We start from the raw sequence: 21,984 nt of genomic DNA, 5'->3' as shown, positions 1-21,984 counted from the left end.
AGGACAAAGTGAAGGATACAGGAGTCCTACCTCCGACCCGTACTACTACAAGTACGTCTGCTAGAACGACACTACCCCGATCGAAGATGAAGGGGCCTGAATCAAGTCGATAGTTGCCTCGCAAACCTTCTAAACCATCGGGGCCATTGAGAATAGCAGGCCCAACGCGGGCTCGGCCAACGGAAGGGGCCCTCGGCTCAAGGGCACCCCCAAGGCGTGCTTACGATAGGTGAGCCCTTCAAGAAGCGCAAGCATGCCGAGGGGTCAGCTACCTAGCACACTGCCCCTGCCCATGCTCAGGATGTTGGGATCGTCCCGGTGTAATGCGCGTGTCTACACGTTTCGTAAACGTGCGCAGCAGAAATAAAACAATAATTAATACTAATTATCATACAACACACGCATGCTAAGCAGGAATTAAACAAGTACAAGGCATGGCAGGAATTTAAAATTTTTTGAATAAAATTTATTCTACTTGCACAATTAAAATTTACAGAATAAAAGATTATTCTAAACGTGTACCTCGCGATGACGATGTTGAGCCGTGTTGGTATCAATCGAGTGATCCTCGTCGGAGTCCCGCCTCTACTGGTGATCCACGCCAAGCTCCCGTCTGGACGGCTTCGGAAGCCACGAGTCGCGTCATCGTCTTCGGTACTAGCCAATGATCGATGACGATCGAATCGAGAGAAGCCTTGTTCCGGAAATCATGCAACAACGTGTATCGCGATTGTTCCGGGGCTTTCCAACTATCATCGAGAATCGTATTCTCGATGTAGCTTTTGGTAATCAACTATTGATCGCCAATTTAGGACAAACAACCGAAAACCGTATTCCGGTAATGATGGAATAGTTCTCCGGAAACTTCGCAAGTTTCCACGAACGAGATTCGTTACATGGCCGAACAAGAATAAGCTTTCTCCTCCGGCAACAACATGGAGAAGAGATGGTCCTCACGGCAACTCCTCACAGCAGCAAGGTGGAGAGGAAATAAACCTCATGGTAGCTCCTCACAGCAGCACCTCACAACAGCTCCTCACAACAGCAAGGTGGAGAGGAAATAAACCTCACGGTGGCTCCTTACAGCAACAAGGTGGAGAGGAAATAAACCTCACGGTGGCTCCTTACAGCAACAAGGTGGAGAGGAACTAATCCTCACAGCAACTCCTCACATGGGCCGGCAACGAGCAGTGATCTTTGTTTCTTCTCCTTCTCTACAGCTGAACAACAGCAGCGGTGTTCACCTCCGCGGCTTGGCAAGCAGAGGAGATCAGCCGATGGCAGTGCGTAGCCCACACAGAGAAGAAACGAGGCGCCATGAGACGGGGAGAAGAATTACATCGGCTGCTCACGTCACCTCCGCGGCTGGCGAAGGAGGTTCTCCCGTCCGGCGATGCTCGCGCAGGCAGGGAAGCAAGGATTGCAGCACATCTAATCGGTGAAGGAGCTCAGTCCGGTTTCTCCTCTGTTCTGTCGTCGTGCCCTTGCTCACGAAGAGGATGAGAGTCGGTGCCTTCAGCAAGTGAGAAAACAGGGGCGTCACCCTGGTGAAGACGATGAACAGGAGCATATCCTGTTTTTTATGATTCTCACCTTGTATAGGATGCTACAGTGACAGCTGATTAATGAACCGGCGGAGATTAAACCAAATCTCAAAAGCAAAGCCCTAATTTCATATTAAACCAATGACGAAATAGCATTTTCGTTGCAAAATTCATCGCCAATTGGTGACAAAAACACTTTCATCGTCAATTGACGACGAATCAGTTTGGCGATGAAATGATTTTCGTCGTCAATTGGCGACGAATTTGGCGATGGAAATGCTATTTCGTCATAAAATTTTGTGACGAAAAATATTTTTTCGTTGCAGAATTTGGTGACAATTTGATTGCGACAAATTTAAATTCGTCACAAATTTTGTTGCAAACGATTTTGCGATGAATTTCTTTTTGAAATTTGTCACAAAATTCATCGCAAAAGTCAGGTTTTTTTGTAGTGAGGTGTTCTGCCTGTAAGCAGAACTCCTGAGCTTGCTTCTCAGCCTGGCACAATTCCTGGGCCTCGAACTTGACCCGAGCTAGCTCCAGCTCCAGCTCATGGACATGAGATAAATTATCCTGGGCCTTAGTCTTCCACTCCTCGATCCTCGCTTGCGCTCTTGACTGAGCACTCTGAGCCATGACCACCTCAGCTTGGGCTCGGTCAACATCCATCAGGGCCTCAGCCAACCCTTGTGGCATCAGGGGTCGGTCAGCAAGTTCTGCCCGTAAATGGGTTATTTCACCATCCATCCAAGCAATGCATTTCTCCAATCGAACCAGATAGCGGTGCAAAAATTTTTGCTCCATGTCGGTCTACAACCAGATATACTTAGTTAGAAAACAGAACAATAAACAAGACTAAGCCTAATCAGATTTACCTTTATATAGGACTCATATAAGTGGTCACTCAGTTCGACCATTCTGAGATGAGGAAGGAGTCTCTGACACGCATCGAGGCGTTGATGACTTAGGGTTTTTATGATTTTAATTGATTCAATTTTGTGCTTTTACATGAAAATAAATTATAAAATGAATCGATTTGATCTTAATTGTCCTATATTGCATAATCTGAAGCTTGATTATAATTTTCAGGATTTAATGGTAATTTTTACATTAATTGGGTTTTAATTAATTTTAGGGTTCAAATCGGATCAAGCTCGAGCTCAATCGCGATCAAATCGAGTCAATTTGCCCAAATTGATCAAGCCCACATGAAGGACATGACCTAGATCAAGCCCGATCAAGATCCCTCAAATTTTTGGAAACCCTAAGCTGCTCTAGAGACTAGATCAAGTTCTGACCGCTGGATTCAAGATTGGACGGTCCAGATCATCGGATTAATCAGTGTATATAAACCCAAGCTTAATCGATGAACAGTGGCCGCCTGACACTGTTCATCGTCGTCTCGAAAAGCCTTACTCTGCTCGGCGACGTAACTCTACGGGCAGTCCCATCCTCCCAAATCTTTTCCACCGCAATCCTTGATCCTTGGGAAGGTTGAAGCCGGTTCGTTGGGTGACAATCGGCGACCGGACGACGCGCGACGGTGGGGGTTCTTCCGGCGGCGTCGAGCTCTGTTCTTGTTTGTTCCGGCGAGGTGCTGAGAATTTCGACGCCGCAAGCTGAAGAGGGGTTCTCTGAAGGTTTCGGAACACATCCAAGGGGTCAGCAATTTCACCGGCGCAAGGAGGAGGAGCGATTTTCAGTTTTGCAGCTAAAATCAGTGCCGTGCCGAGCTCTGTCTGTGCAGAAGAGGGTTTCTTCGATTTTTCCTGGCTCGGGCAACAAGTAAACCACTCCAACAACCAGATTCAAGCTTCCAAGGGATTATCGGAGCCAGCACTGGTTATCCAGCGGCTGATTGACGACCAGCTGAGAAAAAACGAGGGAGAAGAAGAGGGCTGGATGCAATTACTATTCTTGTTCTTCGTTTCTGATTATCTACACCTTTCATTTCTGAAATTTCATTTCTAAACTTCGTTAATCAGTCCTTATAATTGTGAATTCGAATTACTTGCTTGAACCATTGGATTTTGTAGCTAAACTTGCTATTTTGAAGTGTTCTTGATTTCCAATTTGTGTTAGAATTCGGATAAGTGGTTTCTGATTCCATTGACACTGTTCCGTGCCACGGGCACTGTTCCGTGCCAATGTTTATCAATTTTGCTGGTTAATTTGTTGTAGGAAATAGTGCTTTTGAAGCTTATTACATTGGAATAGCTAGATTTAGTTCATACAGTGTTGTTAGGTTTTCGAAATTCTAGGTTTCATGCTCTTAGCACTAAATTCGATTTTCATAGACAGTGGTAGGGTTTAGATTTTTACAAGCTTAGGAAATTGAATTGCACACTCCATGATTAGGCACATTCCACTAGATTCTAACTAGTATAGATTTTGATCATTGAATTAAGATTGAGTTGCATGGTTGGATTGTTTTGATACCTTGTTTTGATAGTTGCATCTTTAGATTAATAAACTTGCATTCCGTTTCATTTGTTGAATTTAAATTTGCATTTTTATTTGATTTCATTTCAAAACACCAAATCTCCTATTTTCATAGAAAACCCCAAAAAGAACGACACAAAAGCTCAATTCACGCAATTGTCTACTAGTCCTTGGAAAAATACGACTCGAGGCCCCTATACTTCATTTATTTGAATTTATTATGGGTTTTCGATAAATTTATAAATTCTAATTTGCAATCCTACTCGTGACACATTGCAAATCTAGGGTTGTCAGGCGCTTAGTAGCAGCCCCGCCCACTGTACGTGAAAATAGACTCCCGGGGTCAATCTGCATATGTGCAGAGAGAGAATGGAAAGGCGATGAGGGCAATGAGCACGCCAAAGGACTTCGCTCCTTAGAGGCTGCACCACGGGATTGAAAAGTTGAAGAAGGCCGAGGGGGCTCCGACCCATCATTGAGGCGTTCCTTGCCTTTACTTCTGAGGGTTTGTGGTTGCAACGATGATGTTGGCCTCAAGCTGGCCTCTTCAACGACAGCAAGACGGTGTCGCTTTTTAGACAGTTCAGCCTGGCCGTTGTACTAGGAGGCCGGGTCTTCTTCTTCTTCTTTTGACTCTCTTCGGTCAGTTGAGTTCGAGACGAGCCTTCAGCAGTTGAAGGCTTCTTCGGTTTGGGTAAAACCAGCTCCTTTGATCTTGGGACGAGGAGCAGCAACAGCAGCTGGTCGGCTCGTTGGGGACATGCGAGACGAGGGCCAAGCTCGAGGGTCCTCAACAGCGTCTCCTGTCACTCACATGCATTCAACACACGCCAGATCCCACTTGAGGACCTTATTCGTTGAAGCATTCAGCATGATGCGACTTGCAAAGAAAATAGAAGGTTAATGAGCAACAGTGAATCCAATTATCAAATAAACTCTTACTTAGACGATTCCCCAGTCGGATTCGGATCGGGCTGAGCTCTGCTCGATATAGCAGGGTTTTGTTCTCCACTAGATCACTGGCATTGAAACTCAATCCCTCTAGTGTAGTAGACGCCTCTAGGAAGACTCAGGATTGGCGGCTCTGACCTGAAGCAGGGACAGGGGGCAGGTTGGTCGTCCATTGGGTCGGCTAGATATAGGGTTGAGGGGGTTTAATGAATATAAAATAATCTTTACAACCCTTTTGAAAGGTTGGATACTTAGCTAAAAAGTTGAGTCCTTGCCTGATCAAGAAGTAGAAAACCCCGCACTCAAATCAGTGCAAGGCGTACAAAGCATTAAGCAGGGTCGAGGTCAGTGGAATCTAGTATAGCCGACATATAAAACAGTTACATGGCCAGGAGGAGTTCGGTAAGGTCGATGATCGGGTAGAGACACATAAATTGCATGATCGCGAGGGATTTTGAATTGGGTCCGGAACATGCTGATGGCATCCCGATCATAAACATGGCATCGGATTTCAAACCATGAAATTTTGAGAGATGAGGAAGCCATGTGGGTCAGGACTTACGTAAGAATGGGTTGGACGCAGAAAAAATGATCAGACGTAAAAAGGCAAAGGCTCAAACAACACTTGAATTTGATATGCCGGTAAAGTCGTCCGGCAGAGGTGGCGTGGTTAAATGGAAGCCACTAGATTACGATAGTTTGGTGCAAGGAGTTAAAAGGCTTGAAGAAATTAGGGCAGATATGTGTGCGCACTTCTACCCATGGCAGCCGCTACCCTTTTATAGCGGGATTTCTGAAATATTCGTAACTATTGGAGAAATATTCTACAATACTTATTCCGCTTTTGGAAAGAATTTTTCTGTTTATCCATATGGTTCCTGCTTTTGCGGAGGAATCAGCTCTATCTTCTTCGGATTAGGTGGTGATGGAGCCTTGGAATTTCGTTTGGGAGATACGTAAACATTGCAGAGAGAGCTCAGTATATGCTTAAAGAAACATACCGAGCTCAAAGAGAGCTCGGCAAACACAAGGAAGCATACCGAGTTCTAAGAGAGCTTGACACATACTTAAGGACGTGTAACGGAGCCACATGGAGAAAGGTCGAGACCTCCTAGATTAATAAATGCGATTAGATCCATGATCGCCGACCTCATCAAACGCGCCATGCCATCTTCCTCGGCTGACATCCACAGACCCCCTATGACACAGTCTCTTTAGCCAGATCTGGTCAGACAACGGGTGTCCAAACTCAGTTTAGACATTCCTGACTCGATCAGTGTTGTTTCCTTACCTAGAGATCATGGGTGACGTATTCCTTCTGACCCTTCAATCCAATTTCAATCTACATACCAACCTCTCTATTCTGTTCAATGGGCACTCACTGAACTGATCCATCAAGTGTGAAGCCAAGTTTTCTCTCGGAAAGGAATTGCGCAAGACTCCCCTTCTCTCCCTCTCTCGGTACGAGACTTCTCTCACGGGAAATCACCATCGGATCCCGAGGGCGTTTGGAGCGAGAAACTACGAAGAAGACTCTTGTAGACTTCTTCCCGATCCTACGAGATTCCGCAACGGACAAGGTACTCACCTCCATCAAGATCTAACATTGGTATCAGAGCTTTCGCATTTCTCTCTCCACGATGTCTTGACAACCCTAAATTAGATGTCACGAGTAGGGTTGCAAATTGATTTTAATTTTATCGAAAACCCATAATAAATTCAAATAAATGAAGTATAGGGGCCTCGAGTCGTATTTTTCCAAGGACTAGTAGACAATTGTTCAATTCAAGCTTGGGTGTCGTATTTTTTGGGGTTTTCTATGAAAATGGGGGGTTTTGGTATTTTTTTAGAATGAAATTAAAATAAAGAACGCAATGAATAAAAAAAAACGAAATGCAATTGAAATCAAATCAACTCCTAATCTAGCAATGCAATAGAATTCAAAAGTAGTGATTCTAATAAATTACGATGTAATAAATAATGATTGCTAAATTTTGTTTCAAACTTCACATAGTGCTTTAAATTATTTAAAATTTTGGGTTTTTAGTATTTTCAATCTCTAGAGAGTTTTTGGAAGGTAATGGTCCAAATTTATATTGATTCTAGAATGTTTAGGTCCAACAATAAATTTTGACTCATTGATGATTGAAAAGAGACCAAAATCATGGAACTTGAACACGGCCAACATCAGAAGAGTATTAGGAACAAAATGGTACATTTTGAAAAGAATTTGATATGTTTAAGTTATTTTTATCCAAAACTTTTAAATGTCATTAATGACTTTTGACAAAAAGTCTTCCGTGGATCTATACAGTTCCAAATTTGAAAAAAAAAAAAGAATATAGATAGATTTAAGGGACCATCACTAGTGCAACTATGTGAAAATGAAAAAACTTCAAACTCTTTAAGGTTATTAATGAATTTGATCAAAATTTTATTGGACAAGATTTATTTATTTTTTAAAAAATATTGATAGATTCGAAGGGGCGTTAGGAATGCAACAAAATTAATTTAGCATAAATCTAATATTTTTAAAGTTGTCAATAACTTTTGAGTGAAAGTGCTTGATAAAATAACTATGTTTTTGTTTTTTGTATTGATTCAAGTTCAAGTAAGAAAAAACCAATTTTTGCTTTGGTTTGGAATGGTAATAGGAGGAAGGGCATTATGGAAAATAAATGTGCCCTTTAATAAAATGTAAAATATGATGCGTGATTTTAGTATTTGTGAAATCTAAGTGCGTGGTGTGGTAAAATGGCAAAGTTTTAGCATGGAAGACCATGCCTCAAACTCAATCATCCTCTAAGTCTACCATTAGGCATGGAACTATATTACCATCTAAAAATTTCCATTAGTTCAATAAATAGCACAGGAACCTGTTGATGGCTCCCATTGTATTATTTAATTTATTATAAGTCATAGCTTTTGGTAAGATCAACCGGAACTCTACCTCAAAATATTATACGTAAAAGGAAAAAAAATGACAAGTCCTATTAAATATAGACGTATAAAATAAGTCATCAATGAACTAAATTAATTTCAAGGAGAAAAGAGATCTAATAGCTCAACTTTCGTAAGGCCCATGTAAGCAAATTGAGTCTCCGGGGTAATGGTGCAACGGTAGGACATCCGGGTTGTGACCCAGGGACCCGTGGTTTGATCCCCAACTATGGTATATTTGTAAGAATTTTCTTCCAAATGGGGAACGCAATCAAAAGATGCTAGACATCTGAATTGACCGCCGTATGCGCTTCCCGATTTACTCTGGTGGTCGGTGGGAAACTTCCATGGGACCGGACCGGCCACCCTCAGAGATTGAGTCCATGAGATTGACTAGGATTTATCATGTAAGCAAATTGAGATCAGTTCCACTAAAAATCTTACAGGCAAAAGTCAGGAACTAATCACAAAAAGAGTGAAAACTCACCTAAACTCCAGCTAACTTGGATGCTAAGGAAGTATGTTGAAGCATGTAAAGTCATCCATTTAAATTAAGTCCCCCATTAAACAATTTAAATAAATTGATTTGATATTTCATCAACTCATTTTAATGTGAATCCAGATGAATTATCCCGCCTGAGCCCACGACTCGCGCAAATCGACCTACGGTGGACTTAAATTGATTCCCAGATTAAAAAAAATTCATCTAAAATTAAAAAAAAAGTTTAATGAGTTCATGAACTTAACTTACCACCAAACTTAAAATTTTTAATATTTTTTTTTATTTTTTTTTTTATGGATCTGTAGATTTAACTCACATAATTCACAACCCAAGCATAAAATATATATATATATATAAGAAGATTAGATAGAAGAAATGTTTGTAGACACGAGTAAAAATTGATCAATCCAAAGACCTAATTAATATCAAGAGTAATAATAATAATAAATAAATAAATCACATCAAACCCCAAGATGCCCCATCATAGCAAGCTCTTTAGGGGAGAAATAAGTCCCTGAAACAATGGTACCGTGGTAGGACATTCAGGTTGTCACCCAAGCATCTGCGGTTCAATCCCCAACCACGACGTATTTGTAAAAAATTTCCTCTAAATGAGGAACGCAATCAAAAGATGCTGAGCGTTTGGACTGATCGCTGCGTGCACTTTCCGATTTACCCTGTTGGCCAATGGGAAACTTCTGTAAGACCGGACCGGTCACCTCAGAAATAATCAATGAGGCTAATTAAAATTTATTATTTTTTAAGGAAGAAATAAGAGAGAAATATATTGTCGGTGAGAACCATAACAAACACCTACGATGAGAGATTCATAACATTCCCAATATGATCTACACCTTTATCTATTTTATTATTATGTGTCAAGTTAGAAAAAACATTTGATCCGCTCAAGTAATCAGCCAAACACTTAGCATCCTTCTTAAGACAAAAACCATATCACCCCTAACAAGTTTCCCTTGTTACCTAAAGAAAGTTTTCACTTAGAATGTCCAACTTCATTCGAATAGCTATCAAATGGTAAACACACTTGTCGAGGTAAAAACATATTACCTTCGTTCCATTTTAAAAGTTAAAAATTACACAAATTCAACCATGTCAAAACTTATGCAAGCAAATTGACTAAAAATGAATAAGCATCAAGAAAAAGTTAAGAAACAAACTCAGTTTAAAAACTCAGAATCATATGCAAATGAATACGCATCACATGAATACAGAATTATAGATATTGATACTCATTTTCACCACAAAATAAAATTGCTTCTTGAGTTTTTATTTTACATGAGTCATGTAAGAGACATGCAATTTTATATATTTTTTTCTAGGTAGATCAGTCTAGATTTTGCAAGTAAAATCGCAATTACACAGACTAAATTCCAATCAAAGATTATAAACGATCTCCTTTAGGATACATATATAGGGTTCTGTTATGCACTGAGTATAAAGAAAACAAATGTCTTCACACAAAACTATGTAAACGCAATTTAACAAAACAAAACCATAATCATCTCCGATCTCCAAATTTGTCTAGGACACGCCACGTAACTTTGCAACATTTGGCAGTAACGTCAGTGTCTATATATTCACCTGAGACCATAATTTGGATTTGGTAATCATTCTTACGAATATTGGTTTATCTTGAATGATTCTTCGGCTGCTCTATTGATTATTTCATTCTACAAGAAAATACAGCTCCGTGAAACGTCATTTACACATTGTAACAAAATATAATGGAATTATTATCTAGAACATTAAGAATGAAAACTAATAACCACATTTTTGAACTGCAAATAGTAAATATCTAAATTTATGATAAATCGGGTGGATCCATCCAAGAAAAGCAACTACAAAGGATATGTATACCTTTCATGCACCATAATAACTGAAATAAAAATAAGAACATAATCGGAGAGACAAAAAATTATTAATTTTAACATATTTAAGATCAGTATGTTATAGGTGAATCCACCCGCATAATGAAGCTTGCTCACATCAAAGGCAAATGGAGTTTTAGATGTGGGATTTTAGCTGAAAGAGGTCAGAATCAGACAATAATTTGACTAAAGTAAATATGGTTCAAATAGAGTAGAACTCAAGAGGTCAGTATCGGCAGTGTTGTTATTATTGAACAAAAACTCTAAGAAATGTGTTTAAATGGTATGGACATATATTTAAGCGACAAATAAATACTTCAATTTAGATAATGTGAGACCATAACAAATACACACATTAATCGAAAAAGAAAAAGATGAAAAAAAACTTAGATGGCAACGACAAAATACGATAAATTTTATTTAAATTTATGAGTATATAGTAGGCATCAAACCCAATAGCATAGGAGGATTTATATAGTCAACCCCATTTAGTGGGATACAGATTTGATAGTGGTTGTTGTTATGAAATTTATAGAATTTTTCAACATATTTTAGAAATTTGATACTTCAAACCTTCTCTTTTTTGTGTTTCAATCAAGAGTTTCAAAATTCCAATCGACTAGGTTGGTTCAATACCTTAAGTAGGTTAAGAACTTAAAAAAAATCAGTTTCATTTTATTGATCTTGTTTCATTGTTGACATTCTTAAATTGTAAAGGATGCTTATGTTTTTGATAAATGGCAAAGGGGAAGGGCAATTTGAAATTTGGTTAAGTTTGGTTATTCTTCCTAGTATATCCTACTCAAGGGGCAGCTTGAGTGCAGCCAGAACCTATTTAGAGTGCTTACTTCCATTTATACCTCATTGATTCTTACCAAACATAAATATATTCCCAACCATCAAAAGAGGATTAATGGAACATTTGACCCTTTTTTAGGATTGAGATTTATCACGGCTTTGATGGTTATGGCAAAGATTATAAGATAAGGCTTATTATTATATTCGATATGTTTGAAAAGTCGTTCAGGACTTGGGCAAAAACATAGTTGGTGTTTGATGGCTCAATGGCACGAGGTCCATTGGAGTTTGGAGAAGGATAGCGTGGACAACTAAGGCACTATAGGACGAGGAGCATCGGAATATTACTAAGTCGAGGAAATAAACTACATAAGAAAAGATGAAATATGACATTTGGAGTGAGCTGAGAGCTCGGTATATTCGAAGGATGAGTAGCTTGAAGGAGAAAAACCTTAAGATGGTGAAACTCCATGGGAGTTACAAGTTGAGTGACCCGTATGCATGGGGCGAGAGTAGACTCAACCTAGGCAAATTCGGTCATTAGCTTGGCAATAGTCAATATACTAGTCGACTGAAGGAGTTCGTCAGTCGACTAGGTAGTCTACTAAAGGAGTTCCTCAGCCGACTAGGTGGTCGACTCAAACACAAACATACTAGTCGACTAGCAAATCAACTAGTGAAGGTCCAATCAACTAGTGAAGCTTAGATGAAGCAATCGCCTAAGAAATAATCATGATCCAATGGAATCAGACAACCAATCAACTATTGGTACGTAGCAATTGACTAATGGGCATCAACATAGCAAGATTGAATCAAAGTTTCATTTCATTGAAGAAACTATTTTAAGGGTTCAAAAGACCATGAATTAGAACAACATTAAAATATTTTTCACGTCAATACTCTGTCATTTTGTGTGCTTTGTTGTTAACTCTAAAAACTCTATTGTAACCCTCTGTGTTATCTTTAATCAACTTGTAAAACCTTTGCTGTCGTGGAACAGAAAGTATAAAGGATTACAAAAGTAATCTACCAAAGGACTATAGGTCGTAGAATAGAAACTTGGGAGTTGGCGCGAACCACATTAAAATTCTAGTTAAAACCCTTTACCCAAACATCAAAACCTATGATTGATCGCGATCACTTAGGGCCCAATTGCATGGACAATTTATAATCTATGATATTCATTATTTTTTTTTATATAATATTACCATGAACTTTCTAAACATTATTGGTCTAATATCATGAAGCATAAATAACTATATAAGAAATAAGATTCTATCTTTGCATACGAATATATAGAATGGATGATAACAACAATAATTAAAATAAATTTCTTTAACTAGCAGTATTGTTATAGTAAATGTCTATCTTTAAAATATTTAAATGAATTTAAATATTCCATCAAATCAAATTGGTTGATATTGGGATCTTGTGTAAAATAAGTAGGGATAAAGACCAAATCTTATGTTTGTAAGTTTCTAACCCTAGATGTTACTTGGGATTTAAGCCATTTAGTTCAATTTAAATCGCAAGAACATAAGATCTGGATCACAATATCGACTCCATGGTGTGGTCCACTAGTCACGGCCAATGGGTTGTAAGGTAAGGCAAGATAAAAAACATAAAATGTCATCAAGTTGAGCACAATGATGTAACATGGTTTAGGGCGAAGGGTAGGCAAGTTGTTAGGGTTGTTGGAGGGCTATTGGAGGTATATGGCCAGTGATTGGTCGAGAGGTTGATAGATAGATCAGGAAGGCAAGTCACAGAAGGCTAGCGGCTGTTAGGACTTTAGTTTTTGAGGATTTTATGTCTTTTGATAATTTGATATTGTAGCCAAACCGCCTAGTGGGATAAGGCTTAGTTGTTGCTGTTGATCATTTAATGTTGTGGGAGATAACCTAGTAAGATAAAGTTTACAAGACTTATTTACCTAGTTCTTACAGTAGACAAGTGGGCATGCTGGGCATTTTCAAGAGAATTGCAGAACCATTCGGAATTCTATTAAACTGATTGGTTCTCTTAGTATAGTGAAAATTGAACGTTCATCCACCTAATTTGCATATTTAATACTGTAATAGGACCAAATCAGATCAAGAATGTCTAGTTTTCCAGTCATTTAGCCTGATCCATTTTAATTTTTATAATCACACATATAATTGTCATGGTCACCAAGAACAAGTGATTGAGTAGATTTGCAAATACTTCTATTTTAGTGCATAACAAAGCTGAGGTGTGGCGACATCACAAGTGCATCTAAGCAATAAGATATCCATAATCTGTTTAAAAGATAGTATTATCAGGACAATGACAAGGTCTCCTGGTGAACCATTCCTGCAATTTAGGCTAGATTTTAGATCCTAAGCAATCAGTTTGTCGATAAAATGAAATTTATGCAATTTGCATTATTTGCATAAGGTTTTAGTGGAGTCAGATGACAACAGAGGTGAATTTTGAATAATATTAGTATACAGGTTATATACTATATTCAAGTATAAAATGCTTGTTTAGGACAAAACAATTCAGAAATCCCACCATGAGCTTAATAGATAAACATTTTTGAGCAATGTATATATTGTGCTTTTTATTTAGCATAGAGAAACATTATTCAATGCAATAAACAAATAATTGAATACCTGAATTTGTCTAGTGATATGCCCTATTCCCTGATTTCAGATACACAATTGAAGAAAACAAATTATCAGATGCTCCAGAAGATAAGAAGCAAATTATAATTACTGATGAAAATCTCCAAATAGAAAAAGCACACGTACTTGAAACTGCTTTGTTTCCCATGAAAATTCCTGAAAAGATCTCGTGTGCAATATCTTTGATGAAGTTGGAAACTGGATTGTCTCAACATGTTGTACAAGCCTCAAACTACCTTAAAGATACATTGGAACACACATCAACCAGTTAAACATCTTTACCTACATAATGTCAAACTACACAATTATCAAGTAATAAACTTAATTATCAAAGTTAAGTGATGAAATTATTAGGCTTTCCAATTAAAACTAGACTTAAGTTGGTAAACTTTTTTTTTTAATTAGCATAACAAATTAGGAATTTGTTTATTTATTGAAAGGTTTGATTAAGTTATTGCAGGAATCAGTTAAATAATATGATGTTTTACTGAGAATTGATCATGGTTAGTGCTTTTAAAGAGGTCTCCATCCCTTTTGTTATTTCATCTTTCATTCCAATAAAATTTCATTTTTCCTTTGTGAGTTTTGTTTGTCTCGGTGTTGAATCAAATGTTATCAAAGCCAAAGTTAATACGAGTAGGCAATTTTTCCTCTCATCCGAATTTCTTCCTTGATAATGAAACTGCCTAAATGTGGCTCTCACATACCAGTTTGTCTCCACTTCATGCCATTGATGATCTGGTATCCATTATGCATTGCCCACTGACGAGTCCCTCTTAAACACCAGCTGCCACAATGTGCTATCGTCCAGCCCACTAACACCATCCCCCTTCTGTTGCTGTATATCAGGCAGATTCTTAGCCTCCCACCCCACCCTACCACTACACAATCTCTTCCTCTCTCGAATCAATAGGATCCGCTTCCTATCATTTTAACTCCAAAACCCAATAGGCAATTAAGTAGTCCTTCCTTCTTAGGCCCACTTAACCCCAAATGCAACCTTCTATAGCAAGAAATCTAGTGTCGGAGGATCAAGCAGAGTCCTCTTTGCAAATAGCCTATGCCTGTGCTCCTCCTAGAAGTGTATACCCACCAAATTTGTTACTTGTTGATCCTCTCTTTGATCAACCAGAAAGCCATTTCTCTAACTCCTTCCACCACCATATTTCTTTTTCTTTTCTATGACTAAATAAATAGTTTGATAGATATATCTTAAATGAATTTTTTTTCTTATGTGGCTTAATAAAAATAATTTCTAGGTCATAAGAGAGGAATTTAGCATAAAAGAGATTTGATTCGAATTGAATTTAGATCTGGCACAATTAAATTATGCACCTTTGAGTTAAATTGGAGTTGAACTAGACTAAGTGGGAGTTCAATTCAATTGAGAAACCTAGGGCTTTCTATATAAGAGAGGAAAACCTCCTCTCCTCTCACAACCTACCCACACTCCTCCCTCCACATGCACTGTACCCGCCTAATAGCCTTTTCCACTTCATTGGGCCGACACTAACCCCTTTCTCCCTTTGGATGTGCTGATGCAACATCCCCTTAGAACTAAGGTTTAAATTAAGGGGTGATTATTGGTACAATCATGTCGCAAGTATAAATGGTTTTGATGAAGTTAGCAAAAGGTTTAAGTAGGATTAATTTATATTATTCTAATGGATGTCAAGTATGTAGGTGTAGGAATTTAACATAGGTTGGAAAAGACTAAGTGGGCCAAGGTGACTAAATATTTAACAGATGAAAAACTATAAATGAGTCAAAGTAATTGGAGATTTGGCAGAGAAAAAGTTCAAGAGCTCTTTACCAAAAATTGAAGTTCCGTAGTAAACTCCTAGGAAATTGATTGTGGAGCAGGTAGCTCTTGATTTGACAAGTGTCAAGGAAGATACACATCTATAAAGATGTTAGCTCGATGACTCAAAGACCCTGATCAAGTAAGACTCGAAGGCAAGTCAAACTTGAAAAGCTTTTTAAAAACTTCTAAGGGCTAGAGGCTTCTCAAGAAGAACTCGAGGGAGGAGTACAAAGACGTGAGATGAAAGAACGAGCGTATGTCAGTTTGGTTTTGAAATAGTTTTTCAACTTGTGGATTTGACTAAAGAAAAGGCGCTCTAGGTCGAAGTCGATGAATACGTACGAAGTTGAGCATATTCAACTAATTGACGTCAATTTAATAGTCAAATCGACTCAGAAGTCAACTATAGACTGGCTACTGGTGAAAATAAACATTTGTTTCTGTTTTGGCTTGAATCAAGTGCATTATAATTTAGTCAATTGAAGTTGTTAGAGTCAACTACCCATTCGACTGTTTTGCGTCTTTGTATTATGTCGACTGAAGTGGTCGTCAATAAACTCAAGACTTGCTCTTGGCTAAATAAGATTCATGGCAACAAGATTTGAGTTGACTTGGCAAAGTAGATTGGAATTGTTGCAACAATGAAAAGTCACGAGGTTATCTAAGTGAGTTGACTAATCATAGATTGAGTTGATTGAAGACATAGACAACAAGAGAAAAAGTCACAAGTTTATCTAGTTGAGTTGATTGAATATTGATCGAGTTGACTGAAAATACACTCGTCAAGAAAAGAAGTCAGAGCAATATCCAAATGCATTGGCTGATAAAATTTAAGTCAACTAATTAATTATCAATGTGAGTCAACTGAAGACACAATCGTTAAACAAAAAGGTCAATAATTATGTCAATTGATATTGCTTTGAATCCATTGATAAAGATTTGCGTAAACTGAATGGACTTTGAGTAGATTGGAGAAGAAGCAATCTTGTGAATAAGATTCCAAAATTGGTGTTTCAGTTGGCTAACATGTAAATTTGAGTTGACAAAAGTACTATAGATTGCAACTATAAATAGAGGAGCGAGGCCACTTCGAAATGCAACAATTTATGTCATTTACAAGTGCTCATTGTTCTTATTGCTTACAAGTATTCTTAACAACCTTAAAGAAGATTGTCTCTAAAGAAAGGTTTAAAATTTTGAACCTTGTCGAGATTTCGATCCCGGACCGAAACGATACAGTTTCGATACCATATCGTACTGTGCTGATATAGTTTCGATATTTTTTAAATATAAAATATATTAATTAAAAATAAAAAATTTAATATTTAATAATAATAATAATAATAAAATAATTATATATATATATTAAATTAATAGGATAATTTTATTAGGTTTTAATTAAACCTATTTAAATTATCTCAATCATAGTTACAAGTTGATTAAAATTATTAACTTAAGTATTTATTAAAACCTAAGTTAAACCCATCGCCCAGCTTCGACGTTGTTCCGCGCGACCGCGAGAAGGCGTGGCCAGCGCGACCACGAGCACGCACGGCCCGCGCAACGCTTACAAAGGCGTCGTCGAGCTCGAGCAACGGCTCCAGTTGCCTATGTCGCGCGAGAACGCGCAGCCCGCGCGACCGCGAGCACACGCAGTCGACGAGACGCTTCCGGAGGCGTCGCGGGGTTCAAACAATGGCTCCGATCACCCATCCTGTTCGACGTCGTTCAACACAACTACGAATGCGCAGCCCGCACGACCGTGAGCACGCATGGCCCGCACAATGCTTCCGAAGGCATCATCAGGCCCGGGCAACGCCTCCTGATGGTGTTCCGGCCGAAACCACCTGTGCAAATACCGGTATGCTGGCGGAACAAAGATGTTTCGCATTTTAATCCATGCTCTAAAGGGTTTCTTTTTGTTGTTTACAATTGTTATTCTCTTAGTGTTTTACTTTCATATCATAAGTAAAAGAAAAATATTTTTGTACAAGATTTCTACACCTCCTTGAATGACAACTTATTTCGTGTTAGGGGACTTTGAGGGATGACTAACCTTAAGAGTCATACCTCGTGGAATAAGATCCTGAGTCTAAACCATGTTAAATAGCCTTGTGTTGGCATTGATTGTCATATTTTCCATTAAATATCTTTGATATTAGTTGTTAACATATTAATTAAGTTTTGCATTTGCAAAAGCAAATAAAAAGAATTTTAAATTATAGGTTGCATCTATTAACACCCCATCTAGCCACATTGATCCTAACAAAATGATCGCTTTCAACGACCTCCCCATGTACCTGACCTCCCTTTGCCCTCCCTATGCTTAGGTGGTTCTTTAAGAACGGTAAGCAACAATGCTAATCAACGGCGTGCAAGCTAATTTTTAGGCATTCTTGCAAGGGATGTGTTATTGATGCATATTGCAACCAAAAATGATGATTGCACATCCCTACTGAGCCATGCTCTGATCACCTAAATTTTTATATATTTCTATCAAGAAATGACGATGCTTTGTTGCTTACATGTGCATTGTGCATCTGCTGAGTTTTGCCACAATTTTCAACACCTAATATGTGTTTCATGTGAGAGAAGGGAAAAGAAGGAAATAAAGTGACCAAGAGCACCTTCCACAGTTGCCTTTAGTGGAAAAAAGCTAAAGAGAGGGAAAAGAATGAGGAATTCTTTCAACAGTTTTCTTTTATATTGTCTACCAGTGTAATAGAGCTCAAATCTGAACTTATAAAATTCTAAAACAAATTTATTTTTATTATGATTTTTTTGGTTTTTGACAAATAGAGCTTCAATTGTAAGTTTCCTTCACTCTTTCCTTCCCTCCAAAGAAAGGGTTAGAAAAAAAAATATTTTACAATCTTTTTAACTGCCTCTTTCTTTCCCTAGACATTTCCTTCCTTTGCAAGAAAGGAAATGTTAGAGCACCACAAGAAGCTTTTTGAGTCCTATGGCAACTAACACAACACAAACAAATCATACCAACAAGAAAAAGAACTCATCGAAGGGAGATATTATTAAGTTGAAAATGCCCTGACATAGATCGTAACCCTTTCTATAACTTTGAAATAAGATCTTGCTCTCTGTAAAAATATAACTTGGTCCTCTTGAAAGTTTTAACAACTTCCAAATAATTATAAACAAGAAATAAAGTAAAATTCTAAACTACATCATTCTCCCCTATTAAGAAGAATTTGACTTTGTTGAATAGGGAGATCAAGATGTGCAGCATCTCATATACATTCGCAGTGAGGGCACCTGTGTAGATTGGTTAACTATTGTTCTATTTCTTTAAGTAACTTGAGAGCAAGGTGTAACTTTATGCTTAGTAATCCAAACTTCATCAATTTTCAAAAAGTCCTCTCCAATGAGCTAGGTACCCCTAGCTACTTTCATGAGGAACTAGCATCATTTTAGCATCCATAATGCATTTGATTCAAGGAGTGAGCTGTGTCATGGATGGGTGTGCAAGAATCTAAACTATGGGGTGTAACCTTTAGGCAAATCAACAAACAAAAAGGTCTTGATTGTCCATTAGTATGATAGTAAATCCTCTATATAAAAAAATAAACTCATATTTAAATTAATAACTAACTCAATAACATATGCATTTAAACAAGTTTCCTTACAATTTTCAAGGGATTAAATGAACAAGCATGAAAATTTTTTTAAGGAGTTTTTAGGAGTGCGTTCAAGGCGAATACAAACAAAGAATTAGGTGTTAGGGATCACTAAAAAAATGCAATTAAATGTCCTTATTGACTTAGGGTTCCTCCTCTTAGACTAGATCATCACAAGACATTTTAAATGATTTAAACATGTCGAGACATAGTTTTTAAAAAAAGATAAAATGGTTTCAGTCCTTAACGAAGTGTTTGTAGAAGGTACGGGATTTGGACCTATCTATAATTACCTAATTTTCACTAGGTCTGTCAAAATACCTTCAGCAGATCTACGATAATTATAAACCCAACGAAGAGGGCATAGGGTTATAAAGAGCACTTCTTTGGATTAACAAACAACTGTTTAGTCCTAGAGTGTCAAGGATAGAACGGATATGTTAGCGGGTATCATGTGTCTTACTGTAAATTAGAATAAAAACTACAAGGAATTTCCTTTGAAATTTGGTTCATTGCTCTCATAGAAGTACTAAAAGTGTTCAAATGTTTAAAGGGTATGACTTAAAAGCAGTTTCCACTTGTCACTAACATTGATTTTAATTTGGTGATACTCACTATGCAAGTTAATTTTGGAGGAGCAATACACTCAGGTCATCAAGTTTAATTATAGAAAACTTATACTTAGTGATTTTGTTTGACAACAAAACTATGAAAGCATATGCTCCAACAATCATCTTTTTAGGTGTCAATAAGGCAAGGACGGTGCAAGAACTCATCCTCTTCCTAATGAAGCCTCTTTTAAAAAAACCCATCAACTTATTTATTTCAACACATTCCAATGAGTTCATACAATAGTGTGGTCAATTCAGTAATTGTGATCCCAGAACCAAATTAATTGTATGTCGTATCATGTGCATAAGTGGAAGCTCATTGGTAACTATTCAGAAATATCTTCGAACCCATTTAAGAACAGTTTAATTTCTAAGGGTGGTTACGTAGTGATGTATTATGGACTTAGGCCACTAGAGCTATCATCGCCCTTGATTCCTTACATTCTTTCTCAAATTGCAATTACCTGAGAAGGTAAAGAGGGTGCTTCGAGGGTGTTAGTTTTTATTTTAAGTTTGGGATTGTTTGGGTTGGTCAAATACAACCAGAAACTTCTTCACAAAAGTGACTAAAGAAATAGGTATTCTTTCTTCCATAATGAGTAACAAAGACATCATAAAGCTAACATCGAGTAAGGATAACATGAGTTGTGTTCATAGAAATGGCATTACACCATATTTTAGCAGCATATGGGCCCATTTCAATAGGGACCAAATGCTACATGGTAATGTTTGGTACATATGCCATATTTTAGAAGTAAAGTTTGGTATGCATGCCACGACCTTGTAAGGACTTGAATTTACATATGCCACCATAAGTCTTTAGATCTCCTAGGGCCTAATTTGTTAGTTTCGACTCACTAGATGAAAGTTCCTGAGCAAGTCGAGCTAGTTGATTTTCCTAATTGTGGTGAAACCCTATTAGGAGGTGTAAGGGGCCTAATGGTCAAAAGATAATGTCTCATGTATTGCTCACTCTACAGTCTTATGGCAAGCTTCTTTAATCAAGATTGAGGTTATTTTACAAATTAGTAAACTCCAGACTAGGACCTAAAAATAGCAAAATACGGTTGAATAAAATTTTAGTCAGCTTGCTCAAGCAAAGGCATGTCACAGGAAGAGGTAAGAGTCGAGTATCATGCAAATGAGGTGGCATCAGGAATCGCATTGGAAAAGGCTTAAGGACTTCCGATTGTGATCTAATGTGGGCGTAGATATGTGGGTGCTCATGAGGTGTCTGCTAGGAACACTATTGCAAAGACATGACTGCACACAACATTAGGAGAGGGGGTGAATGTTGTCGATGTCGGCAAGGGGTCTTTTAGAGAAGCGTAGGAGCATATGCAAGGTCACGTGATGTCCCTTGTTATTTCATTTCTTAATTTAATAAATTCATCAAACTATTGTATTAATGCTAGGTTATTCCTCAAAAGGAATACGTTATAGGATCCGACTGCAACGTCTCAGCAAAGACCATTACATCTCCATAGTATTAAATATGTAAGAATTTTCACATCATAGATTGGATAAGAACAAACATTATAGAATACTAATTATCTTAGAATTGAAATATAGGAACATAGGAACGCTTGCTAATAAAGCAATGGAATTAGTAGATACAATAATTAGGAGAAGAATTAATATTTTATATTTACAAAAGACAAAATGGGTAGAAGACACGGCAAAGATGATAGAAAACTTAGATATTAAGTTATATTATATAGGAAGAAGTAAAACAAAAAATTGAATAGGTATTGTTGTAGATAGTTTGTTAAAAGTAGTAGTTAGGAATGGAGATAGGATTATAACTCTTAAGATAGTGGTGGTGAAAGATACTATTAATATAATTAGCATAAATGCATCTAAGTAGGATTGAATGAAAATGTCAAATATAAATTTTGGAAAGACATAAATAAGGTATACAAAAACATTCTCCTAAATAAAATGATTTTAATAGGAAAAAATCTAAATGGAAATATAGAGAAAGAAATGATGAATATGATGGATCCATGGGGTTATGGTTTTGGAATAAGAAATGAAAAAAGAAAATTATATTGAATTTTTTGATAGCCTATGAACTAATAATAGTTAATATGTTTTTTAACAAAAGAGAAAAACATTTGGTTATGTTCAAAAGTGGGAACAATAAATCGTAAATTTTCTTATGGTCAAGAAGAAGAATAGAAAATTTTGTAAAGTTTGCAAGGTCATCCCTAATGAAAACTT

General features: G+C 37.5%; 1 protein-coding gene across 2 annotated transcripts in view; it reads right to left on the bottom strand.

Moving 5' to 3' along the window:
- Positions 1-9,778: 9,778 nt before the first annotated feature.
- LOC141827333 (uncharacterized) overlaps positions 9,779-21,984 on the bottom strand; it is a 31,753-nt gene continuing 19,547 nt past the window's right edge. Inside the window, exons 6-8 of one of the 2 annotated variants that reach the window (XM_074714554.1) lie at positions 13,841-13,950; positions 13,703-13,732; positions 9,779-10,070 (exon numbers count right to left, since the gene is read on the bottom strand). In XM_074714554.1, the coding sequence (XP_074570655.1) occupies positions 10,014-10,070; positions 13,703-13,732; positions 13,841-13,950 (197 nt within the window). In that variant the 3' untranslated portion in view covers positions 9,779-10,013. Of the gene's footprint in view, positions 10,071-13,702; positions 13,733-13,840; positions 13,951-21,984 lie in introns of those variants that run through there. The other variant, XM_074714555.1, reaches the window with a different exon arrangement.

The sequence above is a fragment of the Curcuma longa genome, chromosome 4 (genome assembly GCF_044706935.1).
Source record: "Curcuma longa cultivar G26 ecotype Majalengka, Jawa Barat chromosome 4, ITB_CL_G26_1.1, whole genome shotgun sequence".
Lineage (NCBI taxonomy): Eukaryota > Viridiplantae > Streptophyta > Magnoliopsida > Zingiberales > Zingiberaceae > Curcuma > Curcuma longa.
The sequence above is the reverse complement of the archived record's forward strand: the minus strand, read 5'-3'. Positions and strand labels throughout refer to the sequence as shown.